The 27,926-nt window shown below is 49.5% G+C and overlaps 1 protein-coding gene across 2 annotated transcripts; it reads left to right on the top strand.

The window, feature by feature from the left end:
- Positions 1 to 5,722: 5,722 nt before the first annotated feature.
- Positions 5,723 to 27,471, top strand: LGALS9 (galectin 9). Of its 2 annotated transcripts, XM_084822841.1 has the most exons (10): positions 5,723 to 5,921; positions 13,359 to 13,447; positions 15,266 to 15,476; positions 17,153 to 17,275; positions 18,705 to 18,740; positions 19,690 to 19,743; positions 22,211 to 22,299; positions 23,848 to 24,010; positions 25,303 to 26,670; positions 26,765 to 27,471. In XM_084822841.1, the coding sequence occupies exons 1-9, from the start codon at positions 5,892 to 5,894 to the stop codon at positions 25,447 to 25,449; spliced, it is 942 nt and encodes a 313-aa protein (XP_084678967.1). In that variant the 5' UTR covers positions 5,723 to 5,891; the 3' UTR covers positions 25,450 to 26,670; positions 26,765 to 27,471. The 2 variants fall into 2 exon arrangements, with proteins under 2 accessions (XP_084678967.1, XP_084678966.1); XM_084822840.1 differs by having other exon boundaries at positions 5,778 to 5,921; positions 25,303 to 27,471.
- The last annotated feature ends 455 nt before the right edge of the window (positions 27,472 to 27,926 follow it).

The raw sequence follows: 27,926 nt of genomic DNA on the forward strand, positions 1-27,926 counted from the left end.
TTCTCTCCGGCGTTTGAAACAAAAGTATTTTCGTTTAGGTCCTAGGGATGCAGGAACTATATTTGGAATGCTGTAACTGAGTTACCCATTCGGACGAATTGGGAAAGTGATTTTGGTGCGTGTGTGTTGTCATAGTTTAATTATGTCGTTTTTCATTGTACATTCTTACTGCGAACCATTCTGGGATATATTGTATGAAGGCCTGTACAAAACTTGCTTAAATAAATAAAACGTCGGGGTTAAAAGTGATAGGGCGTTACATGTTTGTCAGCGTGGAAAGCGGCATTGTTTTTAAACCACAAAGTACAGAGAGAGGCGTCTCTGTGGAGCAAATGAGGAAGCTACCATGGCATCTCCTTGTGAAGGCGCAATCGTAGGCATGTTTAGACAGAAAAAAGCCCTACAATTCCTAGCATTCCCCAGCCAGCATGGCTAGCTGGAGTTGCAGGAATACTTAAGCTACCTCCAGGGCCAGAGCATATGTACACCAACTGCTGGGGAACATGGGCAGGAGGGTGCTGTTGCTCTCGTGTCCTGCTTGTGGGTTCTCAGTCGACAGCTGGTTGGCCATTGTGTGAACAGAACGCTGGACTAGATGGACCCTTGGTCTGATCCAGCAGGGTTTTCTTCTTTTCTTAAGACCTCCATCCCATGCTTGTACCGTTGAAACAGGAAAATGTCCTGAACAATGGGTTCAAGAATGGGACCAGCTGCCTTCAGTTTGGAATCTTGCTCCAGAGAACAAGGTTGCAGAAAGTCTGTACAAGGAAAATCTGCCTTTTGTATTTGCTTTGGCATGAAATCACAGTTAATGGGAGGAGACAAGCTTCACGCACACAACAACACCCCCCCACCCCCGATCTTACTTTAAACGGCCTTGGGTTGAAAAGCAAGGTGGCCATGTGTCATCTGCACAAAAGATAATATCTTCTAGCCACCGGCATCCCTTGAGGAAGAAGCTGTTAGAGAAACGATAGAGCAAAACTCATTTCTACACTTTCAGAGCCATTGCACGGTTTTAACTGGAAACGGTTCTGAACTATAACCTCGATAACAAGGCAGTGTGCCTGGACTGTCGATTCTTTGGAGCTTCTTTGGAACATATGTCATGCATCTTTCCAGGAACCGCCCACCCCACCCCCTCCAGTTTGCAATTTACAGTAATCTTAGGCAATCCAATAGGTCAGTCAAGAACGCTGCACTTTCAAGGAAAGCTGAATAAAGGGATGGTGACCTCAATCCTTAATGTCAATTTTTGGTCTCCCACCATTTCTCTCTTTCTCTCTTCCTCAATGAATCAGATCAGATTAGTGGGGGCAAGAAAGCGAGTTGTTTTTATTATTCAAAAAGAGGATCCCTTCCCACCCCCACGAAAAATACCTCATCCAGGATCGTATGATGAGACTGCAGCCAACCCCACCCCCAACTTGATTACTCAAGAAGGCCGGTGATCGATGATATAGCCGACAGGTCACCAGTTAACCTGACTGAAACGTACTTCATGGGATGTTAATGTCTTTGTGGCCGTTTTAATTGTCTGTTTGGAAACCCGTGCCTAATGAGCAAATAATGACTATCTTAGGAGGCTAGATTTTTGACGTTGGCTTTCCAACAATTTCAAACTGTGAAGAGAGAGGGTCAAATGGAGTGCTTTGTATATTCATAGCCCCAGCTGGAGCTCAGGGTAACATTTCATGCATCTGATGAACCGGACTGTAGTTGCAGAATGCAGGGGTGTTGAACCTCTCGGGGGCCACATTCCAGTGGTGGGCGGGGCCCAAAGCCAAAGGAGTGGAGCAAAAGGAGTGGGGTCAAAATATCAAAACTAATGTCTGGTGTGTGGGGGATAGCATTGGGGGAGGAGGGAAATGGGAGGCAATACAATGCCGTACTTGGCCCTGTTCACGAACCATGCCTGATAGCAGCCTATTTTAGCATAAAGCTCTTATCATAAACTAGGCCATAGGACTGGATTTGGCCCACGAGCCTGAGGTGCTTCAGCCCTACTGTAATGTATTTGTTAGTCCTTACGGTGCCACAAGACTCTCAGCTCCTCCACACCGGGTTTTTTTATCCCGTAACTTTACCAGGGCTTCTGCTTCCAGATTCTTTGCGGGATTAAGTTCAGCTCCTTCACACGCATTTCCTCTTTTGGGGGGGGGGAGTGCAAGTTCTATATGTTTCATTATACAGCCACTAGATGGTGCTGCTGTTATAGAGCAGCCCCCTCTTTACACGGACAAATTCAATCTGGTTTTTTAAATTACCTCATTATTTCCATTTCAAATAAAGCTGCGGAAATGGTCAGAAAGCACGGGAGAGGCACTGGAGGTTGATGACACCATGTAAAATATCTGTAAACCTCTGTGAGTAACAAATCTCAGTAGCAGGATGAAAGCCCCGGGTGGAGAAGCCCACTTTCTTGTTTGTGCTCAGGGCCGGCCCACCCAAAAAGCAGGGTGAGGCGGCCGCATGGAAGAGTGGCAAATTGCGCTGCTTCCCCACCCCCAGCAAAGCACCAGATCCAGCGGGTGCTCTAGAGAGCCTTGCCAGCCGCTTTCCCTCTGTGGCATTTGCCACCATGAGAAAGCAAATGGCAAGATCGTTTGGAGCAGCCGCCAGACCTCTGTTGCTGGAGGGGTGGGGGGAAGTCTGGGGCTCTTGTGAGATCCCAGCCATGGCTGACACATCCAAGATCTCATGAGGGCCCCCACATGGCGGCGGGCTATCTGGGCTAGGGTTGGCAGGGAGGGAGGGTTGCACGGTGGCAGTATGGATTCTGCTCCAGGTGGCAAGAGAGCTTGCGCTAGGCCAGTTTGCGTTGCAACTGAATAACACAGCTCTGTAAACCAGAAGTTTGGGCGCCAGCTGGATGGTACACATCCAACATGGTACACATGACAGTATAAGTTTCCAGCCCCTGCCCCCCCCATCTCCAAAGGAACCTGGCCTCTCCTAAGAGTTGTGCTTAAAAGAAACCAAAGGCAGATGCACTGGTCCATGAGTAAAAAAAACCCAGAAGGCAGCGGGGACCCCCCTCCCCAAGTCCACAGTTAGCAATGCCTTTCCTGGGACTGGCCAAAATGCCACCAGTGATTGCCCCATCTTCTGAGCTCTCCAGAACACTTCACCAGGTAGGATGTCTGGGGAAGACAAGGCTGGACAAAGCTCGCCACCACCCAAACATGCCCTTTAGCCCTTCTGTTTCGCAGGGGAGGGACTGTAGCTCAGTGGTAGAGCCCCTGCATGCAGAAGCTCTCAGGTTCGATCCCCGGCGTCTCCAGGTAGGGCTGGAAAAACTCCTGCCTGAAACCCTGGAGAGCTGCTGCTGCCGGTCAGTGCCGACAATACCGGGCTAGATGGGCCCAGGGTCTGACTTAGCAGAAGGCAGCTTCCACACCCACACTACAGGATGTTTTTCCTCTGCATCAGCTGCAACAGGCTGCCTTTCTCCCCCCCGCCCCCACCAACCTGGCGCCATGGAGATAGGTTGGACTGCAACTCCCATCTTCCACAGTCGTCTCTCTGCTGTCCATGCCTCCCTCCCGCACTAACAGACCTTGCCCTGCCTTTCCTTTCCTGGTTTATTTTGGGACTGCACGTACGTTGCACTTTCCCTTCCCTGTCTCCAAAGAACTAAACGGGGGGGAAGTGGAAGGAGAGGGGAGAGAGCGGGATGTGTTGCAATCCGCCCCCTCCCCACGTGCTCCCTGCTCCAAGCAAGCTATAGTCCCAGCAGTGGAGGCTGGTGACTCCGATATCAGTGGGGCTTTCAGTCAGAACTCTAAAGGAGCTCTCCAAGGTGCTGTGAATCACCTTGGAGAGCTCCTATAGAGTTCTGGCTGGCTCTGGGTGAAACCCCCAGAGCATTCACGGCCCCGCTGACATCAGGGCCACCAGCCTCCACTGGAAGCGTAGTGCCTTTGGAGTTCTGACCGGTTCTGGCTGAAACCCGGAGCGGGTCCACCGCCCACTTGACATCCGAGCCACCAGCCTCCACTGGAAGCGTAGTGCCTTTGGAGTTCTGACCGGTTCTGGCTGAAACCCGGAGCGGGTCCAGCGCCCACTTGACATCCGAGCCACCAGCCTCCACTGGAAGCGTAGTGCCTTTGGAGTTCTGACCGGTTCTGGCTGAAACCCGGAGCGGGTCCAGCGCCCACTTGACATCCGAGCCACCAGCCTCCACTGGAAGCATAGTGCCTTTGGAGTTCTGACCGGTTCTGGCTGAAACCCGGAGCGGGTCCAGCGCCCACTTGACATCCGAGCCACCAGCCTCCACTGGAAGCGTAGTGCCTTTGGAGTTCTGACCGGTTCTGGCTGAAACCCGGAGCGGGTCCAGCGCCCACTTGACATCCGAGCCACCAGCCTCCACTGGAAGCGTAGTGCCTTTGGAGTTCTGACCGGTTCTGGCTGAAACCCGGAGCGGGTCCAGCGCCCACTTGACATCCGAGCCACCAGCCTCCACTGGAAGCGTAGTGCCTTTGGAGTTCTGACCGGTTCTGGCTGAAACCCGGAGCGGGTCCAGCGCCCACTTGACATCCGAGCCACCAGCCTCCACTGGAAGCGTAGTGCCTTTGGAGTTCTGACCGGTTCTGGCTGAAACCCGGAGCGGGTCCAGCGCCCACTTGACATCCGAGCCACCAGCCTCCGCTGGAAGCATAGTTCCTTTGGAGTTCTGACCGGTTCTGGCTGAAACCCGGAGCGGGTTCAGCGCCCACTTGACATCCGAGCCACCAGCCTCCGCTGGAAGCATAGTTCCTTTGGAGTTCTGACCGGTTCTGGCTGAAACCCGGAGCGGGTCCAGCGCCCACTTGACATCCGAGCCACCAGCCTCCACTGGAAGCGTAGTGCCTTTGGAGTTCTGACCGGTTCTGGCTGAAACCCGGAGCGGGTCCAGCGCCCACTTGACATCCGAGCCACCAGCCTCCACTGGAAGCATAGTTCCTTTGGAGTTCTGACCGGTTCTGGCTGAAACCCGGAGCGGGTTCAGCGCCCACTTGACATCCGAGCCACCAGCCTCCACTGGAAGCATAGTTCCTTTGGAGTTCTGACCGGTTCTGGCTGAAACCCGGAGCGGGTTCAGCGCCCACTTGACATCCGAGCCACCAGCCTCCACTGGAAGCATAGTTCCTTTGGAGTTCTGACCGGTTCTGGCTGAAACCCGGAGCGGGTCCAGCGCCCCACTGACATCGGAGCCACCAGCCTCCACTGGAAGCATAGTGCCTTTGGAGTTCTGACCGGTTCTGGCTGAAACCCGGAGCGGGTCCAGCGCCCACTTGACATCCGAGCCACCAGCCTCCACTGGAAGCGTAGTGCCTTTGGAGTTCTGACCGGTTCTGGCTGAAACCCGGAGCGGGTCCAGCGCCCACTTGACATCCGAGCCACCAGCCTCCACTGGAAGCGTAGTGCCTTTGGAGTTCTGACCGGTTCTGGCTGAAACCCGGAGCGGGTCCAGCGCCCCACTGACATCGGAGCCACCAGCCTCCACCCGGTGCCAGTATTTCGGGAGCCTTTGGCTGCCAGCGTCCCGCCCCCCGCCCCCCCCCGGGCCGATCAAGGCACTTTAAAGCACGCACCCCAAATTGCGGGTTCGGTTTTGGTTTTGGACTCGGAAGACTTCGTCACGGTAGGATCTTGTGGTTCATTTTTCATTTGCATGGCCAATGCCCTTGCGACACCCTCCTCGCCTTGCCACCCCCCGCCCCACTTCTCCACCCAGGCCTCGCCCGCTCCGCCCCACACCGCCCATCACCGACGCGCTGGTGCTGGCGGGGGACTTTCGCTTTCTCTGCAGCCCGCCGCCAGACGGGCGAAAGACCCCGGAGCCCGCAGAAGTCCCCTTGCCTGCCCCCTCCTCTCTCTCCGCGCGATTCCTGCCCCAGCGGCGAACGATGGCTGTCCAAACACCCTACTTCAAACCGGTAAGTCCCAGAATGGGTTTTGTTCTGTAGTGTGTGTGTGTGTGTGTGTTTGGAGGGGGGGGGCATCCTGTTAGCGAGCAGACCCCCTCACTACCCCCCAAATGAACACCAAATCCAGGGGAGAGATTCCTTGTCCTTCTCCCCTCCCATCACCCCCCCACACACATGCATCATAAATGTTCAGTTTGGAGGGGGGGGGGGCATCCTGTTAGCGAGCAGACCCTCTCACTACCCCCCAAAGGTTTGGAGGGGGGCATCCTGTTAGCGAGCAGACCCTCTCACTACCCCCCAAAGGTTTGGAGGGGGGCATCCTGTTAGCGAGCAGACCCTCTCACTACCCCCCAAAGGTTTGGAGGGGGGCATCCTGTTAGCGAGCAGACCCTCTCACTACCCCCCAAAGGTTTGGAGGGGGGGCATCCTGTTAGCGAGCAGACCCTCTCACTACCCCCCAAAGGTTTGGAGGGGGGGGCATCCTGTTAGCGAGCAGACCCTCTCACTACCCCCCAAAGGTTTGGAGGGGGGGCATCCTGTTAGCGAGCAGACCCTCTCACTACCCCCCAAATGTTTGGAGGGGGGCATCCTGTTAGCGAGCAGACCCTCTCACTACCCCCCAAAGGTTTGGAGGGGGGGCATCCTGTTAGCAAGCAGACCCTCTCACTACCCCCCAAAGGTTTGGAGGGGGGGCATCCTGTTAGCGAGCAGACCCTCTCACTACCCCCCAAAGGTTTGGAGGGGGGGCATCCTGTTAGCGAGCAGACCCTCTCACTACCCCCAAATGTTTGGGGGGGCATCCTGTTAGCGAGCAGACCCTCTCACTACCCCCAAATGTTTGGGGGGGCATCCTGTTAGCGAGCAGACCCTCTCACTACCCCCCAAATGTTTGGGGGGAGCATCCTGTTAGCGAGCAGACCCTCTCACTACCCCCCAAATGTTTGGAGGGGGGGCATCCTGTTAGCGAGCAGACCCTCTCACTACCCCCCAAATGTTTGGAGGGGGGCATCCTGTTAGCGAGCAGACCCTCTCACTACCCCCCAAATGTTTGGGGGGGCATCCTGTTAGCGAGCAGACCCTCTCACTACCCCCCAAATGAACACCAAATTCAGGGGAGAGATTCCTTGTCCTTCTCCCCTCTCAACATCACCCCCCCACACATGCACCCCATAAATGTTCAGTATCTCCAGGAAAGGTTCCTTTGGGGCATACTGAAGTGAACTCTGGTTTAGTTGCTCCACTTAAACCCAGACTAGTCTAGTGCGTAATGGTTGGCTCTTGTTGCCATGTTCCACTTAATATATATACTTTATTTTTTTTGCCACCCCCCTCAACATCTGTTTCCTGGGCAGTTTACAAATCGAACCGTTAGAAGCGAGATCTGAGACAAAAAAGTGAAATGTGGCGTGCGCAGGTCTTGTGTGCCAGCCAGCCAGCCAGCCAGCCCCCTTCCACTATACTCCATTCCATGCTTCCTCCCACCAAGTGGTACAAGTAAGGGCTGGAGTTTGAAGCCGAAGTCCTACAGCCCAGGAACCCACCAAATGTCCCCCTAGGAGAGGCAGGGCAGCAGAAGCAAACTTTGTTTTATTCCTGTGATTTGAGTGAGTTTAAAAATGCAAAACTGCACGTGCCCAGAGTCTCTCTTTTTAAAAAAAAAATAATAATAATCAGGGTTGGAAAACAGTTTTGTTGTTATTGTTCTAACGTATCAGGAATGTAGGAGTAATTGTAAAGCATGGAATTGTGGGGCGATGGGGCGGTGGGGTGGAAATGTTGTCAAGTAATACACACTTCGGCTCTCTAAAGGGGCTCCCATAAGACCATTAAGAGCACAATCCAATGCATGATTAGACTGAAAAAAAGTCCTACAACTCCCTGGCTGGCTGGGGAACGCTGGGAGTTGTAGGACTTTTTTTTCTGTCTAAACGTGCATCGGATCGCGCCCTAAGTCCAGGGTCTAAAATTACCTAGATGCCCCACTGCTCCCACCTGGTTTTCTGGTCCATCCGTCCCCGCAACAGTCAGCGAGCTAATAAGAATCCTCAGTCCTCTTTGGGCTGTTTTGCGGGTTACCCACCCCCTTATCCCCCCCACCCCGATTTTGGTGATTCTGCAAACTTCAGAGTTCCCTGCCTCTCCCTTGTGTGTGGGTGATGCTTCATTGGCTACATAAGCAGCGGCACTCACATCCTGAACATTGCAAATAAAGGGAATGATAGAAGAGAATAATGAAAAATAGTGTCATAGAACGGTAGGAATGGCAATTAAAAGCATATCGATAAATATTTAAAAGAATGTGTTGTTTTTTTAAGTGTCCTTGCCTGGTGCTGGAAAGATAACAGTGTGGGTGTCAGGCAAGCCTTGTAGGCCCCTTCCAACCCTACTATTCTATTCTATGAAGCCTCCCGCCGGAGAGAATTACAAATATTCTGCAATTTAAAAAATCCTTGGAAGAGGGCATTGGCAGATGACAGCATCACATGGGCAGGTTGATGTTGGAATAGGCGTTTCTTCCCTCCCAACTGCAAGAGGGGGCTCATGTGATGGAAATGCTCCTCCATACAAAAATAAACACTCTACAGAAAGAAAATTAGCATGTCGGGGAGCAGGCTAGGGTAGAGCCATTCTCCTTGAGATGCTAGGTTTCTGTCTGCAACTCCCCCTCAGCCGTGAAGCTCTCAGGGTTGCCCCTCGCTGTTTCTCAGGTTAAATCATCCTCATCCTAATAACTTTGCTGTATTTCAACTAGAGCTTTCCTTTCAAGTAACCATGCAAAGGATTGCAGCCTTGGCACACCCTCTAAAAGCGAACACAAGTGATGAGTGCCAAGGGAAATTGACCCACTGAGAAACAATGCTTGGGCACTCCCTGTGATATGCAGAAGTACCAAAAAAAAAACTTTTAAAAAACACGTAAGGGGAGGGGAAATGGCGCAATGAGGATTGATAATGCTTAGAAGCCATGGTTATTTTGAGTGTTTTCACTCACCATTGGAAAAGAAAAATGAAAAACAGGAGATGGGAGTGGAATGGCCTGAATAAGTTCCTTACAGCTTATAGGAGGGGTGAACAGACAGAGGTCCATGGGCTAATTTCATGTAGCCCACCAGCTAATTTCAAAAGCCCTGTGCAAGCAGTCATTCCGACTTATGGCAAGAGTGATCTGTTCCCCCCACCCCCACCAGCAGCGCCACTGGGCAGGGAGGAAGGGAGAGAGAAAAAACGGGGCAGAAAAAAGGAGAGAAAAAAGGGGGTGGCAGAAAAAGAGAGAGAGAGAAAAGGGAGTGGCGGGAAAAAAGAGAGGAAATGGGGTGGTGGAAAAAGAGGGAGAGGAAATGGGGTGGTGGAAAAAGAGAGAGAGAAGGGGTGGCAGAAAAAGAGAGGGGGTGGCAGAAAAAGAGAAAGAGGGTGGCAGAAAAAGAGAGAGAAAGGGGGTGGCAGAAAAAGAGAAAGATGGTGGCAGAAAAAGAGAGAGAACGGGGTGACAGAAAAAAGAGAGATGGTGGCAGAAAAAGAGAGGTGGTGGCAGAAAAAGAGAGAGAAAGAGGGTGGCAGAAAAAAGAGAGAAAAGAGGGTGGCAGAAAAAGAGAGAGAAGGGGGTGGTAGAAAAAGAGAAAAAGGGTGGCAGAAGGAGAGAGAGAAAGGAGAGAGAGGAAGGGGTGGCAGAAGAAGAGGGGGTGCAGCAAAAAAGAGAGAAAAGAGGGTGGCCCCACCCACTGTTGCCATGCAAACTCCAGCAAATTACCCCTGAGGGAACGCAGCCCTGAACAGAAAAACGTTTCCCCACCCCCGACTTATAGAGCCCTGGAGGAGAGGGCACGTTAGGATTCCTGAACAGGAGCCCTCCTGAGCATACACAGGCCAACCATTTTTTGGCTGGTCCCTTTTACGATTGTTTTGCTCCCGGCGGTTAATTTCCACGATCAGCCGGGGGCGGGGGAGGCGTTGCCAGTTCTGCATAGATCTGCCGTGTCTGGAGCAGGGGGTGGGAGGAGCTGATTCGCGATGCACCACCGGACGGAAATCAAAGGCCCTGCAAGTGCAGGGAAGTTCACAGCCTCTTATGCAGGCAATTGTATTCTCTGCCCACGTAAAACGGGGCAAAAGCAGAGAGAGGGGTTCAGGCACACTCCCCCCCCCCGAGGCCCTGCAAAAGCAGCATGTGGTTAACGGTGAGGCAGAGCTGTCTGCTTGCAAATGTCTCAAACAGGCCCTGGTGCCTGAGCTTTCTCTCCCCTGCCTCCCTCCCCAGGGGGGGGGACACATGGTAGTGTGCTAAGTAGCTTGAGCGACATGGCTGGCTTCCACCGCTTCCCGCTAGATCTGGACCGGAGCAGCGGCGGGGAGGCGATATTTGGGTTACGTAGCGTTTCGGTCTCTGCTCTCCTGAGCAGGTTGTGCTCTTTGTTCAGGGGCAGAATTATGCCCAGCCGGTCTCCCCGCCGGGCAGCGGCGGCCAAACCCAGCCCTGCTTAGCTGCAGGAACGTGGCCGCATCATCTGCCTTCAGGCCGTGGCCCCAGCTGCTGGAAACGGGGGGCCGCCGGTCAGGAACACGAAGCACTGAAGCACAGGGGCAGCGTCAAGGGTAGGCATGGCAGGGCACTTGCCCAGGGCCCGCATCCCAACAGGGGCCGCCTGACGAGAGCCTCCTGGACTCTTCCCCGCTCAACCTGCTGGTTCCCCTGCCTCTCACTCTGGCCCAGTCGATGGTGCTGGCGAGGGAGAGGAGCAGGAGACACCACGGCCTCCTGGCGCCCTGGCTCTCTGCCTGTCAAGGACGCAAATGGTAGCAAGGATGAGAACGAGGAGGACAAGGGGCAAAAGGCCGTGAGAAGGGAGGCTCGCTGACGGAGAGGGCCCATTGAGGGGGTCTTGCCCAAGGGCCTCCCAAAACTTGGAGCCGGCTCTGCCGAAGCGAACAACCCAGCAGTGATTTGATGCTTGCAAGGGCCTCAAACCTTGGGAACTCCGCCATGCCCCCTCTTTAATGAGCTTCTGCCGCGCATTAAAAACGTGGTTGTTCAGGCAGGCATTTGGGGTGGGTTAGGGTATTTTTTAGAAATATGATGTTTTTACTGTAGAATTTTATTGTTTTGAACTGTTTCTATTATTGTACATCGCCCAGAGTGGCTGGGTGACCAGCCAGATGGGCGATTAATAAATTTAATAAATAAATAAATAGATCGAGCGATGGATCGATTGATCAATTGTTCGATCTCTGGGAAACTCTAAAGCAAGGGGAGGGGGACATTTTTCCTCTCCAGCCCCGCCCCCCCCCCCGCATCAGAAACCATCGGGGTTCTGCATGCCGGCAGGGGGCGTTTGGGCGACAGAAGGATCGGCACTTGTCCCTGCATCCTGCAGATAGAGGGAGGGATGAAGGGGATGATCTGGCATGGTTGACCTCCCTGCTGTGAGTTCTTGAAGGGCGAGAGAGAGCCCGCTTGGCTTTTCCGCTCTGAAAGGGAGTACAAAGAGAGGTTCACGTGTCTGAAGGGTTACCGATGCTTGCCAAGTTCAATGTGGAGCGGTGTTCCTATGACTTTAACAATGGCATGACTGGGAGAACTTGACCAGAAATGGATTCTCCCGCCATGGCAGCAGAATAGCTGCAGCCGGGGACGTGAGCACTACAATGAGGTGGAGGACCAGTCAGGACCCTAGTAGAGTTCGGAACCAGTCAGACCTCTGAAGGAGCTACCCAAGGTGCAGAAGCACCATGGATAGCTCCTTTAGAGTTCTTACTGAAACCCAGAGCGGATCCACTGCCCCACTGATATCGGATCCACCAGCCTTCACTGGCCTAGAGCAGCTGTTAGGAGGCAAGTCTGTTGGCTGTCTTAGCAGCTACAACATCACTTGCAGCTGTCTACCAGGGGTGAACAGCTGGGGGCAAATGACTTTTCATAGGGACCCTACTCCCACTTGCGCTCTTTCCAGTTGGCCCAGGTCTGCAGCGCCTATTGGAATTCTCCTTCCTGCAAAATTATTAAAGGCAAAGGAACTCTGTGCAGCCGTCAGATGTCCTACAAACAACTTTTGCGATCATCCTTTGGGGAGGGGGCATCGCTCAGTGGGAGAGCACAGGCTTTGCTTGCCAAAAGTCCCCCGTTCAATCCCTGGCATTTTTATATTTTATAATTTTTGAGCGTTCGTAGTTTATATTTTTAATTCCCCCTGCACCTGCACACGGCCAGGAGAACTTATTGGTAATGGACAGTATAAAGATATTGTTCATGCCTAGAAGTAAATAAATAAAATCTCCAGGTAGGGTAGGGAAAAAAAACCCTGTCCGAATTCTTAGTGAGCAACTGCCCAATTTTCTTTGTTTGTTACATTTACATCCCACCTTTCCTCCAAGGAGCCCACGTACATGATCCTCCCCCTCTCCGTTTTATCTTCACAACAACCCTGTGAGGTAGGCTGGGCTGAGAGTCAGTGACTGGCCCAAAGTCACCCAGTGAGCTTCATGGCCGAGAAGGGACTAGAACCCAGATCTCCTGAGTCCCAGTCCAACACTCTAACCACTACACCACACGGTCTCTTGAGTGTAGATGAGCCTTATTTTATTTATGTGTTTATTTCTTGTCTATACCGCCCAAGAGCTGAAGCTCTCTGGGTGTTTCACAACGATGAAAACCACAAAATGTGGCATAAGATACAATATAATCTGTAAAAGCTTAAAATGAAAATAGGAAAATACAAATCACAATAAAAGCAGTAGAATGCAGAGGTTTTAAATGCAATAACAGATTTAAAACTACAGAGCGGAAAGACTAAAATGCCTGGGAGAACAAAAAGGTCTTTCCCTGGCGCCAGGCAAGCCTCTCTGGGAAGCTCATTCCACAACCGCGGTGCCACAGCAGAAAAGGCCCTCCTCAATCGACTGCCCTCCAGATGTGCTGTACTATAACTCCCATCATCTCTGATCATTGGCCACGTCGGCTGAGGCTGATGGGAGTTGCCGTTCAAAACATTTGACAGGCGCCGTGTTGAGAAAGGCTGTTGTAGACAAGACCCAGCCAGATGAAGTAATGATCCGACTTCAGGCAGCTTCCTGTCCTCCTAAGGGCCGTGTACAGAAAGAGATGTGCCCGGTTTGAGTGGTGAGCCTGCCGTGCAAATGCCCTCGGCACATTTTGTGTGGGTGCACGACCACGTGGCTCAGATCGAGCTCAGGGGGCATTGATTCTGGTGGTGCACGGGGCAGATTGGCTGGAACTGAATTCCACCACTTCTCCAAAGCCGTTTTTTGACGTTTTAGAAACCGATTGAGCTTTTTTAAAAGGGAGGTGGGACAAATGTATATTTAACCGAATGTCCCCCCACAGGAATGTAAACCGGATGAATAAAAATCATGCAGGGTGTTGGAACAGGATGTTTGCAGTCGGGGAAGTCTGCATTTCATTTATGCTTTATTTATTTTTTAAAACTTTCTCCAGTGTCTCCCGTTTACCGGTCCGATTTATGGCGGCCTCAGAGATGGGCAGATGGTCTTGGTCTCTGGAAGTATCCTGCCCTCTTGTAAAAGGTGGGTACTCCAGTTTTATTTCATTTTTTTCTATACACCTCCCAGAGAGCTAATAGTGGAGGCTGGTGACTCCGATGTCAGAGGGGCGGCTTTCTGTCAGAACTCTAAGGGAACTATCAGCACCTTGGATAGCTCCTTTAGAGTTCTGACTGGTTCTGACTGAAACCCGCAGCGGATTCAACGCCCCACTGATGGAGACACCAGTGTCCACTGGTTAATGGACAGTGTAAACATGCTGTTAATACAAAAAATACATCTTCATATAGAGCACAAAGGACCCCTGACTGAAACCTTGGAGAGCCGCTGCCCAACCCTGTGAAGACCAGCTTCCCCCAACCTGGTGCCCTTCTGAAGTATTGGGCCTGGGGGTTGTATATGGGTAGCTCCCCCAAACACTCCCCCCAGAATCTCTTTTGAAAATATTGGGGCTCACATCTGGGAAAATGTGAGGCAGTGGCAAATGCAATAGCCCCTGTGAAGGTAGGCAGAGGGCCTTTACATCAACACTGAGTAAATTCCTTTTCAGAAAAGGAATATGACTTTCAGGTAGGCTTGAAGCCTTGCAAATAAGCACACGCAAGTTATTAGTCCTCACGGGGGGCGGGGTGGTTAAAAGCCTGCCTGCCCCCCACATACCCAGTTGTGTTCTGGGTATGTTCTGTGACATCACAGCTACTCAGCTAATGGAGAAGTGGAGCTGGCAGATGACAACAGAGTATTAGCCTATTATATGATGGGACTAGAAGAGGGGGACATCCCAGCTCTTCACAAAGCCCAGAAGCTGGAAAATCAGGGAGCCTCCATCTCTGAGTATTGTAGAGGTGTGTCCATGAGGACCAAAAAAGAATTCACTCTGGAAATGGTATTCCATCAAAGGTGTTAACTCTTGTTAGCTAAGCAGAGTTTTACAAGTGGAGTGTTCCTGTTCAGTGTTCCAGCCAGGTTTTGCTTCCAGGGGCAATATTCCAGCCAACTATGCCTCCCCCTCCCATCACTTTTTTTCTTCTTCCCCTTTAGGGTTTTTCCTCCTAATGATTTTTTGTACTTCTGCAACCCCAGGGGTTCCCCCAATCATGCTGATACCACCACCTTGTTTCTCAGTGGCCCCGTTTTGGTTACATAGATATTGGCACGTAGCATCTGAGTTTACTACTAGCGGGAGTGATGCTCACACAGTTAGCATTGTATGGCTTTTCTGTACAGCACAGCCCTGCCAAACAGAACAGCCGTGAATGAGTGACTTTCAACAAAATCAGTTTGGTTTCTACTAGAAAATTCTGAAAACAGGATGCAAGTACATCTCTCTCACACACAACGAAACTATGAAATGTGCCCCCCAAATGGGCCTAGAATCATTCCTAGAAAGTCTACTGGATGAGATGTTTGTAGAGCTTGCCTACAAAAGGGGAGCATGAATTTCATCCCCAAAGAATTACAGTCCCACACTAGGTGGGAAGCTGAAATGTAGCACGCACACAGCCAAAGATACCTTGATTGCCAAATAAGTCTGCAAATGGAGCATTTTTACATCTAATGGTCAAATCCCAGAAAACTGTCCAGCTCTAAGGAAGCAAAGCAACCTAGAGGATGGAATGTCAGCATTTTGGGAGTTCTGTTGCCCCTTTACCCACTCGAATCAATCTCAGTGAGGATTTTCAGTGTTAGCTAGGAACGTGCACCAATGTATATTTCATTTAGTAGTGATGTCATAGAACGTCTGTGAACATTCTAACTGCTCAGGGGAAAGCTGTCAACAAGGGAATATTGACCAACAGTGCAAAACACACACTCTAACCTATCTATTTTTCCCCTTTGCAGATTCCAGGTCAACTTTCAGTGTGGCTCTTGCCAAGTGCCCCGATCCGATATTGCTTTCCATTTCAATCCTCGATTCGATGAAGGCGGCTGCGTGGTGTGGAATTCCTTTGAAAGGGGAACTTGGCAGCACGAGGAGAGGAAACACGAAATGCCGTTCCGCAAAGGCCATGCTTTCGAAATCCGGTTCCTTGTGAATAGCAGCTCCTTCATGGTACTGAGAAGATAAATGTAATTTATGGGCAAAGTTAATTTTTTTTAATTGCACGTTGGGTTGGATCCAGACTTGGCCTTCTGCAGACAGAAGGGCTTGCTCTGTCTGTGGAAGGCTTTGGGTCCAACAGAGAAATCCCACTGGTGGAACGGGAGAGAAAGTGATTTTTGTTAATTCCTCCGTCCTCTGCGGTCCCCTGTGCCCGGAGCATTGGGAGACCCTCTGGAATGGTTTTGGAGGTGGTGCTACGGCCTGCAAGGCAAGGGGGAAACCAGCAAAAATCGCCTCTCCCATTTCTGCCACCGGGAGAAAAGGCCCAGTGGGAAAGGGTGAGGCATATTCTAGTAATTTGTGCATGTCTGATGGGTCCTATCTAACATTGTCAACCTCCAAATCGTTCCCCTGCCCCACAACTGTCCCTTTACAGAAGGTTTAGGGCGCAAGCCTATGCATGTTTAGACGGAAAAACCTCCTACAACTCCCAGCATTCCCGAGGGCTGGGGAATGCTGGGAGTTGTAGGGTTTTTTTCTGTCCAAACATGCATAGGCTTGCGCCCTTAGTCTACAAGAGGGTTGGGGAACCTCTTCTTCTCCAGATGTTCTTAGACTTCAGCTCCCATCTGCCCCAGCCAGCATGGTCAGGGATGATAGGAGTTGTAGTCCAACAACATCTGAGGGCCACAGGCGTTCTCCATCACTGGGAGAGCAATTAGACGGTGAACATGCTTAGCTCCATCCCAGTAAAACAATTGATATGCCCGTTCCTGCAAACCAAAGGCAGTGGAGCAGGCTGGGTAGCTTTTTCTGGTCAGTTGGCAACCCTACTTATATTAAAGCGATGCTTAAAACTTCTTCTCAGAATGTTTTGCACTCAGATGTGGGGGCTTTGTGTGGGGGGAATGTTTCACAAAACCACGCACTGACCTTTATTACCACTACTTGTTTTATGCTCCTGGAAGCATAAGCTCCTGGAAGCATAAGCTTAAGCATAAGCATGAGCTTAAGCATAAGCATAAGCATAAGCTCCTGGAAGCATAAGCTCCTCCCCTCCTTTTGGAAGCTTGAAGGAACGTGAGTGCTGCCCCTTTGCCTTTCTTGGGGTTGCTGCCCCCAAAATCACTGCAAACGGGGGTGAAGCATATGTGGGGGTCTGTTGGCTTTATTTTTCTTGAGAACCCATGGTTTGTTGTTGGGTTGTTCAGGGTGGTTAACAAGCCACCCTGCAGGAAATGGCCCATGTTCAGGCAACACGTTAACCCACGGTTCAACAAGCAACCCATGGCTCAACAACAACCCATGCTCAACTACTGAACGTGGATTAGCGTGTTGTGTGAACAGCCCCAACATCAATAACACAGAGCAGGGCCAGTGAGGGGTGTTGCCTGGGGAGAGTCCAGAGATCTGGATTGCCTAGAAGTCCACCTTTCACCCATGTTGCACACCCCTGCTTTAGAAGTTAACCTTTGGGTGGGCATACAAGTCTCCCAATACCACCTCTGAGAGTTCAGTATTTCACACTCTGTTTCATATTCCCTGCCCCCATTGTACGTCACATTTTTTCCCACTGTATTTCACATTTTTTCCCCACTGTATTTCACTTTCCCCCCCACCATATTTCACTTTTTTTTTTTTAATGGATGTTGACAAGTCGCCATCTCTGTTCCTCTGTGTTCCAGGTTGCTGTGGACGGCAAGCATTATTTGGAGTTCAAGCATAGGATCCCCCTTTCCAGAGTGGACACCATTGGCGTCTCAGGGGAGCTGGATGTGGCTTCCATTAGCTTCCAAGGCCCTAATGTGGTATGTAGCAAAATTTCTGTGCATCTCCCAGAAAATGTGCCATCATGAAGATAGGCTGGTGGAATACCCCTTCTCCTGTCTCTATATCTCTCAACTCATCTTCCTTGCTTCTTTTGGAGAATTGCTCAAACGTTTAGAGATTTTAGAGAGACGAAATATTCCCCCCACCTTCCAATTTTTGGAAAACATGAACATGTTCTTGTAGATTCAATGGTACTGGAACACTCCAATTTTTGAAACATTCAAAATCCGCTCCAAAATGTGGAGTCGTTTGAGGGTTTTAAAAATTTTTTCATGGCTTTTTATCTATTTATAAATGAATGCATATTTTTATTTACAGTCTACCGACCACAAACATAAATATATAAAGTGTAAAATAAATAAATACACAAATATAAAATGCACACTGAAAAAATAAGATATGTCCAACTTCATAAAAATTGAATCGGCGAACAGTCGTTGGTAGAGCTGGGAGATCCGGGTTCTAGTCCCCACTTGGCCATGGAAGCTCGCTGGGTGGCTTTGGGTCAGTCTCAGCCCAACCCACCTCACAGGGTTGTTGTTGTGAGGATAAAACGGAGACGAGGAGGATCATGTACGCTGCCTTGGGTTCCTTGCAAGAGGAAAAAAGGCGGAATATAAATCCAATCAATCAGGAAGAAGAATCAAGATAGCACCATTTAAAAAGTTTGCAACTTGCTCAGAAATTGGAACCCTCAAGTAATCTTATCAGCTGAGACTCTAAGGATTGTCCAGGAAAAGGTTTGCATGATATGGTGTATTAAAATGCTTTAAATAAACAGTGATTGTTTATTTTATGTATTTATTTATTATTAGATTTATATCCTACTTTTTTTCCTCTGTAAAGAACCCAAGGCGGTGTCCGTAATCCTTCTCCTCTCCATTTTAAACTCACAACAACAACCTTGTGTGGTGGGTTGGGCTGAGAGTCTGTGACTGGCCCAAAGTCACCCAGTGAGCTTCCATGGCCGAGCGGGGAGTAGAACCCGGATCTCCCGGCTCCCAGTCCAGCACTCTCGCCACTACACCACGCTGGCATTTTGTGCCTTGTCATTCCATTGTATGATATCCTGTAGCAGCTTGCAAGGTTCTCTCTCTCTCTCTCTCTCTCTTTCTCTCTCTCTCTCTCTCACACACACACACACACACACACACAGGCGTACGCCAGTTAAGACCGGTATGTGAAAGAGCATCCAGGCAAAAAGCCTCAGGCTTCCTTCTCTCTCCCTCCTCCCTCCCTTGCTGGTTTAACACAGATTTGGGGAACTCTTTTCACATCAAGAGGTCCCAGGGGAGAAAAAAAAACCCACCAGATATTTTTTTTAATCAATTATGTTCTTTGCTGTAGCATCCCGGATGCACCTACCACGTGAACACAGGGACTAACTTTTTATCTCGTAACCTTCAGGTTCCAGATGTGTGGTCTGCCAGGACAGCACAAATGGTAAGTTTTCCCCCCGCTCCCCTCTCTCAGTCTCCTCTCCTTTCTTCCCTTCCCCTTTTCATTCATTCATTCATTCCCCCACCCACCCCTCCCTCTATTTCCAATGTTCAGAGGCGCGTGCTGTTGCTTATGGAGCCAAAACGGTGCCATCCACCCACAAGTGGGTGGTATCAGCAGGATGGGGGAAACCCGGAGGTTTGCAGAAGTACAAAAAGGTCTTTGGGGGTAGGGTGGGGTAACCCTAAGTGCAGGGGGAAATCCCCCCCCCAAAGAGCCCAGTGAGGACTGAGTATGCTCAGTGGGCACAGAAGGCTGGCTGACTGTTGTGGGGAGTGGAATGGAGTGTCCTGGAAGAGGGCATGGCTGGCTGGTACCCTGAACAAGAGCACTCCATACTGCAACATTTTGTTGCAGGCCACGCTTGTAAATAAAAGGTTAAAATCCTTCTCTCCCCATATTTCTCTCCCCATGATTATCGTCCTGTCAAGCTGGACCCTTAGGGCAGCTTTCCAGATGTGTTGGACTATGGGAGTTGTAGTCCCACACATCTGGAAGGCACCAGGTTGGGGAAGGCTGCCCTACTTAGAAGTGAGTCCTGTTGAATAAGGTGAGACATAAAACAGCCACGTAAATACAAGGATCAAACTATCAACGCCGCCAAGTAGCTTGTGCATTAAAAGGGCGACATGCGTTTTTTATTTTTTAAATCACCGTTCGGGCAGTAAAGCCAACGCCTTTTAAAAAGCTCTCTTGTCGTCTATCATGCTGGACAAGAGTCAGAGGGCAAAATTAACACTGGGGACGGAGCATTGATGGCGTGAAAAATCACTTGGGGGGGGTAATAAAGTACCAGGTCTGGTCATTGTGTCTTTTGTGGGTTGCTAGTGCCATCTAGTGGCTGTTCTTCTGCGGTGCTGTTTGCTAACACACTTTCCTTCTGTTGTTTCAGGCCTATTCCGGTTTCCCACCCAATCCATGTTTCCCATCTGGACCGGCCTATCTGGTGAGTCACAGAATCCATTTTTGTCTATAGAGCTCCCTCCCTCATCCACCCCAGTTCTCGTTGCTTTGGGGCCATGGTGAAAAAAAATTGAGAAATTAAACATACAGGAATAGTGTTAGCCTGGATTGTACTCCCAATGTATTTGGCCTGTATTAGCCCATAGCAGACTGAGATGGTAGAGTCCTGGGATGGTGGAGCAGACTGTACCACTTCAGGTGGGTACTTTAAAATATGTTTAAATGGTGTTCATTCTAGGCTGTGAGGGGAGATTTTGAACGCTTTTTGTATTGTATTGTTTTTAGATTGTTTTCTGGTGTTTATTTTTCTTTGTATTATTGTGTTGATTATGGTTTATATCGATTTTGGATTTTTTCTGTGATGTGAATTATGGAATTCTGTATCTGTGTGCATACATCGCTTTGAGACTGCTTTCTGTTGTGGGAAGCAACGGATACATTTCAACAACGGCAATAATAAAAAATTCTAGGCAGCTCTGTGTGGGTCAAACTTGGATTGGGGTCATGGGGAGACCTAGGTTCAAATCCCTACTGAGCTACGGAGCATACTGGGTGAACTTGTGCCAGTCATTTTTTCTCAGCCTAACCTACCTTACAGGGTTGTTGTGAGGTTTAAAATGGAGGCAGAGAAGAGAGCCATGTACTCCACTTTGAACCCCTTGGAGGAAAGGTAAAATATAAATGTCATCGATAAATCAGAGCAAGCTACTAAGCTCAAAAGAGTGCGCAATGTTCTGGTAAGTTCTATGGCTGGACTTGGGAACACAGAGAAAGGCACCCATTTGCCTGCTTTGTGGATGGAGTCTTGCATTCATCTCTGGCACACACTTTTTTCTGAGCACACACAGATGCATGGCGCGAGCGAGAATTCCATGCAACAAGGAGAAATCTAATCTCCAGTAAGATTTTCCCTGAAAATGAGAGATGGGGGAAAAATATATGGGCAGACGTTCTGTGGGGGAAGAAGTTGGGGACTGCATGACTGCACTATTTCTCGACCCCAGGTTGCAGAATATATCCTTGGTCCCTGTCACACGAGGCCCAGATTAGAGGCTTCTCAGTGCTTAGACCCGGTGTGGGTGATTCCACAGCCTGCTTTCCAAAGCCCTGTGCAAGTGGCCTCTGACAAGAGCAACATGTCTCTTCCCCAACAGACTGCTGGGAAGGGAGGAAGAAGGAGAGAGAAAAGGGGATGTCAGAAGGGCTGGTTCCAAGTCTGAGGGGCCCTGGGTAAAAGGGCCGGCCCACGATATTTTGCTTCCTGAGGCAAGAGATAAGAGGGTGCCCCCTCCTATTCCACGTACAAAAACTGACTGGACTGGTAGTTGAACGTTTCTTCAAAACTGGGAGTGGGATAACATCCTCCACCCCCCTCAAGGCAGCAGGCTAACTTAGGGAGCGAAGAGCAAGCCGCCTTGTCCACAGCTCTCTTCTCCAACTTCTTGCCGCCACCTCCCAGCATTTGCCACCTGAGGCAACTTCCTTTGCTGGGCAAAGGGCCTTCTCATGAGCCCCTCCTCCATCCGTTATCCCTGGTGGGCTTCTCTGGCTGTGGTGGCAGGAGCCACTGGGCCAGAAAATGTTTTAAGGGGGTCCGAAGACAGATGTAAGTGGCGGATCCAGTGATGCCAAGCGGTGACACTGGCCCTCAGCCCGTGCAAGCATCAGCCACAATGCTGATCAGGTCAATACATCCATCCAGGGATAAGGGTGTGACCATGTTATCGGAGTGGGGAACGTGCGTTTTGTGGCCCGCTCCGCCATCTGCTGCAGAATTGGCTGCCGCTACAGTGGCAACAAAGAAGTAGGAATTTTGCAAAGCAGCAACACCCAAGGTATGTGGGAAGCATGTGTCAAGGGCTCCTTGGAGGTCTCTCTCTGTCTAAACCAGTAGCCAAGTCCGGACACGGACAAAGGAATTCCTTTCAAAGCTTTATTCTTCTTTTACAACTTAACAACTATACCGATTGCAACTAGATCTGAGCAGCACAGTACCTATGCCCTAAGTTGGAACAGTTGGTCCCCGTTTGAAAGGGAATTACTGGCAGACCCCTGAACTTAAGGACTAGGGAGAGTCCCTCCCCTTTTCCCTTGGAGCCTCTGGGCGCAGCCATTGTTTGCGCGCCAACCTGGCACTTCGCCTCCTTTCCGCGCCCTCCATCTGGCGCCGCTCTCTGCGTCTGCGTCGCGCGTCCACCAAGTCTGCTATCTGTGCTCGGTCACTCCCTGGACTGCTAACTAAACTAGGAATGCTGGTGGGAGGAATCTCCGTCAGCTGTTGGTCCTGGGAAAGAGGAGCGCGCTCTTCCCCCAGGAGCGACTGCTCTTCCTCAGAATCAGAACTACTCTGGGATTCTATGGGCTCAGTGTCCACCCTGACAGCATGCACCAGATCTGGAAGCAGCATCACGCTCTTCTAAGCTAATACGATTTTTTCTCTCTTTCTACAGCCCGTGCCTTATCGGACTCCAATCTATGGAGGCCTTTTCCCGTCCAAATCTATTGTAGTATCCGGAAATACGCCTCCAAGTGCCACCAGGTAAATATCCAGAAGCCAGCTTTGGAAAACTCCCTCCCACAAGATATGTGCCTGCCCTCACCTCTCTAACTGTTTTGAGAGCGGGCCTTCAAAGCAGATTGGAAGAAAAGGCTTTTTAATTGATGGCGCAGGGCTGGGTTTTTAAAAACGGTTCCTTATACCGTGCTAAATTGTTTGTTTCAGATGTCTCACGTGGATTTCTGGACTGGACTGGGTCATGACTCTTTTGGTCTTGGGGAAGGTGGGGGAAGAGACGCCTGTCTGCCATGTTTTGGTAGGAAGTTGGGATAGAAATCAAATAAATAAATAAAAAAAAGAGGGAAACTGCACAAGCCATGATTTGCCTTTGTGTCTGCAGTACAAACCATGGTTTGGAGTCTAAACTATGGTTAGTGTAAACCATGGCTTGGTGTTACATCTGAACCTCTTGGTCTTTCCCTTGAGCTCTCTCCCACGTCACTGACTGTAAATGCCTTCCTTGTATTATTCCATATTCCAGGGGGTAATTAGTTTGTACAGCAAATGTGGGGGAAAGAGCCTTGCAACAACATAATGACTAACAGATTTCTTGTGAGAAAAACCAACAGGAGAAGGCTCCATGAGACGAAGGAAAAGCAAACAAATGCGTAAAGCACAAGGGACTCTAAAAAAATTATAATATTTTTATTATAACATACTTATAACATACAATAAAATAAAATATTTTATTATAATATTTTTTGGATTTCCTTGTGTTTTATGCCTTTGTTTGCTTTTCCTTCGTATGCCACAATAAATCTCCTAGGAAAAGCAAACAAGTGCAAAAAGCACAAGGAACCCTAAAAAAAAAATGTATTTTTTAGGGTTCCTTGTGCTTTTTGCACTTGTTTGCTTTTCCTAGCAGATTTATTGTGGCATAAGTTTTCAGGGACTGCAGCCTGCTTCTTCACATGTATGCAGTGTTAGCCTCTCTGGGCAGAGTCATACACACACAGGGGTTCGAATGGTAAACAGTGGAGCTAGAAGTCCATGAAATGCAAGGGGTATGGTCTATGAGATGTCTATGCAAAGCTCAAATGTATACAAGATGGTTGGGGAACATGTGGCCCTCCAGATGTTGGTAAACTGCAGCTCCCATCAGCCCTTGCCAGCATAGCTAGTTGTGAAGGATGCTGGGAATTGCAGTGCAACATCTGGAGGGCCACACATTTCCCATCCCTGGTATGAAAGATAAGTATGATGCCTGCTGACGACAGCAGTGTTTGACAATAACTCATCTTTCTACTTTTGCTATACTAATTTAACACTTGGAGAGAGAATCTTGGTCCGGAACAAGTCCTCAACAAATAGAATCAAACTTGCCAACCAATTCCATTTCAGCACTTGCACGCTGAAGTTTCCCTTCGAAGCTCTGCCGTTCACAAATGGTGGCTTTCATATCAGCAGCAGAGTGTAACGGGAGATCGAAATGTTCTCCAACTGGCGTCTGAACGCTGCTAATGTTTGACGTCATATTTGTGCCCGTTTATTCTTTCAAATAGAATCAATATTTTTTGTATTTATATGCAGGTTCCATATCAATCTGAAAGCGGGGAGAAACATCGTTTTCCATCTAAACCCACGATTCAACGAAAACGTGATTGTTCGAAACGCTAAGTTTAATGAGTCCTGGGGGACGGAGGAGCGCCACCTGCCTGCTGGGATGCCTTTGACCCGTGGCCAGGCCTTCAGTGTAAGTAGAAGCATTCTTAAGAGTACTGTTTGCCTCATCCAGATAAGGATGGGGGAGAATTCAGTTTGGTTTGCATTTTTAAGCAAACAGGCCTAAATCACACTTTCCGGACTAATATGCGGATCGGAACACAGTTGTTCTTGAGAGTGCTCACGTCCCCCCAGTTTTGCCATCTCATTCTTGCCTGTGAAATTGCATACAGAAATGCTTGCATTCAAGAATGCATATATTAGGGAGAAAATTTGTGCCAAACGGGTACACATTTTCCATCTGAAATTCCATCTGAAAACAAACGTGAATTTTCAGGCACTTTAGAAGAGGCACGTCAACCTTTTAGAGTGGGAAAAATGCACAAAAGATGGTAAAACATGAAACGATCAGCAGTTGGAGGAAGGGAGTGGGGTCAGCATCAGGGGAAGACCAGAGGGCCGGATTGGGACCCCAGGAAGGCCATATTTGCTTCCCAGGCCTGAGATGCCCTACACCTGTTCTAAACGATGGTTAGTACCAACCATGGTTGGGCATGCTGAACGAAGCTTTCATGTTATTTGAAATTTGGGTTGATATTTTAAGAAAAGCAGTATGTTCGATTCATCCATCCATCCATCCATCCATCCATCTATCTATCTATCTATCTGTGTCTCTTCCCATATATACCTGCTTGGACCCTTAGGTCATCTTTGAAGGCTCTCCTCTGGGTGCTGCCACCGAATGAAGCTAGACCCATGGCTACAAGAGAGAGGGCCTTCTCAGTGGTGACACCCAACTTATGGCATGAACATCCCCCAAACCAGTGGAGGGTGGTGGCTCTAATGTCAGTGGGGCGGTGAATCCGCTCCGGGGTTCAGCCAGAACCAGTGTGGAAGCACCTTGGATAGCTCCTTTGGCATTCTGACTGAACCCACTGACATCAGAGGCACCAGCCAAAGAGGTTCGCCTCGTCCCACATTGTTATCCTTTCTGTCCCAGGCAAAGACTTTTCTTTTCTCCCAAGCATTTTAGAGACCTCCTTCTAGATTTTTTTTACAGTTTTTTAAAAATCTATTCCTGTGCTGTTTGCTTTGTATTGTATTTTATTCTTTTAAATATTTGAATTGTATTTGACATTCGTAACTGTTTCTATGGCATTTGATTCTTTTCACTGTTCGTAATCTGCCCAGAGAGTTTTGGTTATTGGGCAGATTAGAAATGTAATGAATGAATGATGCATTCATTCCACACCTGAGATTTCGTGGGAAGAGAATGACGATTCACATATGAAGATCACAATTCTGCCCCTTTTCCCTTTACAGATCTGGATTCTGTGTGAAGCACAGTGCTTCAGAGTGGCTGTGAATGGACAACATCAGTTTGATTACAGCCACCGTGCACCTAACCTGCAGCACATAGATCAGCTTGAAGTGGAGGGCGATGTAACACTGACCAACATCCAGGTTTAGACCAGCAAACCTTTCTCGAAACACTTTTGCATAGAGGCTCATTTATGCACGGCAAGCACAACTTGTGCAAAATGCTGTGTGCGCTTTTTCAAGGATTCATTCTGAATTTGTAGCACTGCCTCTGTCAGTTTCAGAAACACCATCCCCCCCCCCATCCCCTGCTACTTTGTGCAAAAATTCAGCATTCTATATCTATCCTACAGAATTAGTAAGTCATGGTATGGCCTTTAGGGGCTGTTTTGAATTGCTTCCAGAGCAGGCCATTTGCTTAAAGGAACCAGATGTGATTTCACTGTTAAAGTGGAAGATTCTCCCTCAGTCTTTGCGGACAGTTTCTAGACTGTAGTGGAGCACAGGGGCAGGGGGGAAGCATTATATCCTGAAATTGCACTTCTGAATGGGAGCAAACTGATATGGTAACCCCCACCCCACCCACCCACAAAAGGCACAGCTCAGCCCTCCTAGGACTGCATCACTTCACAGTGCAGGAGGGGGCACATATTTGGAAGCTCCCCCTGCATCCAGAATTCCCCACCTGTAGAAAGCGAGCATGTCAGGAAAAAGTCTTCTAGCCTAGCTCTTCTGCCTGATGTGCTAGCTTTCCAGGTGCCTGGAGGGTTTCGTGTTTTGGGGGTTTAGAGCATATCATACCATCGTGCACTTTTCTCCCATCTCCATTCTGAAATGCTAAAGCCCAAAGAGGGATGTACCACATGCTTCTTACTGAAAGTGTGATTTGGCTGCCTTAGGCTATGCTTCTGTATGTATGTGTTTGGGGGGGGAGGATGATTCATGGCTTGGTCACCCCACCACTCTGTACAATCTGACATGGTTGATGCTGTTTGAACTGCTGCTTCCTTGCAGCAAATGCAGTTGCTGCAACCCATCCTGGACATGTATTCCAGTGCCTTACTGTGACGGACTTCCATTTCAGCATTCCTTACAATGTGCCTTATCCATCTCACAGCAAAGATTTTGGTAGCTGTATCAAGGAACCTTGCAACACTGGAATAGCTGGGGATTACATGTCCTGCTCGCCGAGCACAGATCTCGATTCCTTGCTCACACGTTCCTATTATGTTTGACAAGTATGGCTTGCAACAAAATGTAGAAGTGTGCAATGCTGCTGTTCGGGATCCCGGGTACTCCACTGTGCCCCCTCCCCACATTTTCCAGTTTCTCCTCCAAGTCGGCCAGCATTGGCCACTGAGCACACTAAGGGTGCAATCCTATGTGTGTTCAGACAGAAAGAAGTCCTACAACTCCCAGCATTCCCCTGGGAATTGTAGGACTTTTTCTGTCTGAACACACATAGGATTGTGCCTTCAGTCCTCGTTGGATATGTGTGGGGGTGGGTGGGTGAGCCGGAGTACTTTTTCCCTCTTTGGGGGGTACTTTTTCAAACCACAGGTGCTGCAGTTTTGTCTACATAAACATCGGCACTCTTGGCTGGAACGTTGAAACTAGAGGGAGTTACATGAAAGGCTTGCCATTAACCTGACCGAAAGCCAGACATTTCTCGCTTTTGCTTGCTGCAGGATTTTATACCATTCTGGCAGCTTATAATCTGACTGTTATAATCAAACGTTTACTGAGGTTGGAGGCTGCATCAGAAAGGCAGGATTTTACTGTCTGCCGAAGAGATCATTCTACTTGTTCCAGCCAGATCCAACTGTGTTGGAACTCCTGATTGAGAAACAAGGGGCCGTTTCTCAGGAGGCCACTCAACTTGGAGGTTGCTGAGGCTAGGATGAACCAAGATGGATCCTCTCAACTCTTGAACTGTGTTTTAATTTTAAGGCCGGGTTGCTCAACATGGGATGTGTACATCTCTTGCTCAAGAGGCTTTGCTAAGCATTATTCTCCAGTGTTTGCTTCCTGCAAACTCATCTCTTTTCTTTTTTAAAAAAACACGTGAAGCTGAATGTTGACTCATGTACTCCAAACCAGGTTATGAACTCAGATCAGCCCACAGGCTGTCTTTTTCGGCAGTGCAACTCTCTGAATAAACTAAGCAACCTCATTTGTGCCTCTGGGTCCTGTGGAGGAGGGAGTCCTGTGTAAGGAGGGAGTCCTGTGGCTCAGTCAGGAACCTGAACGACCGTAAGACGTCAAGGACACCCCAGTGCCTTGCTGTTGCCGATACTTGGGTTCTTGGATTGGGGGGGGGGGCGAGAGGAACGGGCACCAGTGCAATTTCCGAGAGATTGTGCCCAACAGTGGAGGATGGTGTCTCCAGGGTCAGTGGGGCGGTGAATCTGCTTCGGGTTTCAGTGAGAACCCTAAAGGAGCTATCCAAGTCAGACCCATAAAGGGGTGATCCAAGGTGCTCTGCACTGGGGCAGTGAATCCACTCCAGGTTACAGTCAGAACCACTCAGAACCCTAAAGGAGCTATCCAAGTCAGAACCCTAAAGGGGTTATCCAAGGTGCTCTGCACTGGGGCGGTGAATCCACTCCAGGTTTCAGTCAGAACCC

Source organism: Heloderma suspectum, chromosome 16 (genome assembly GCF_057233095.1).
Source record: "Heloderma suspectum isolate Gila_16-S chromosome 16, 16-S_ref, whole genome shotgun sequence".
Lineage (NCBI taxonomy): Eukaryota > Metazoa > Chordata > Lepidosauria > Squamata > Helodermatidae > Heloderma > Heloderma suspectum.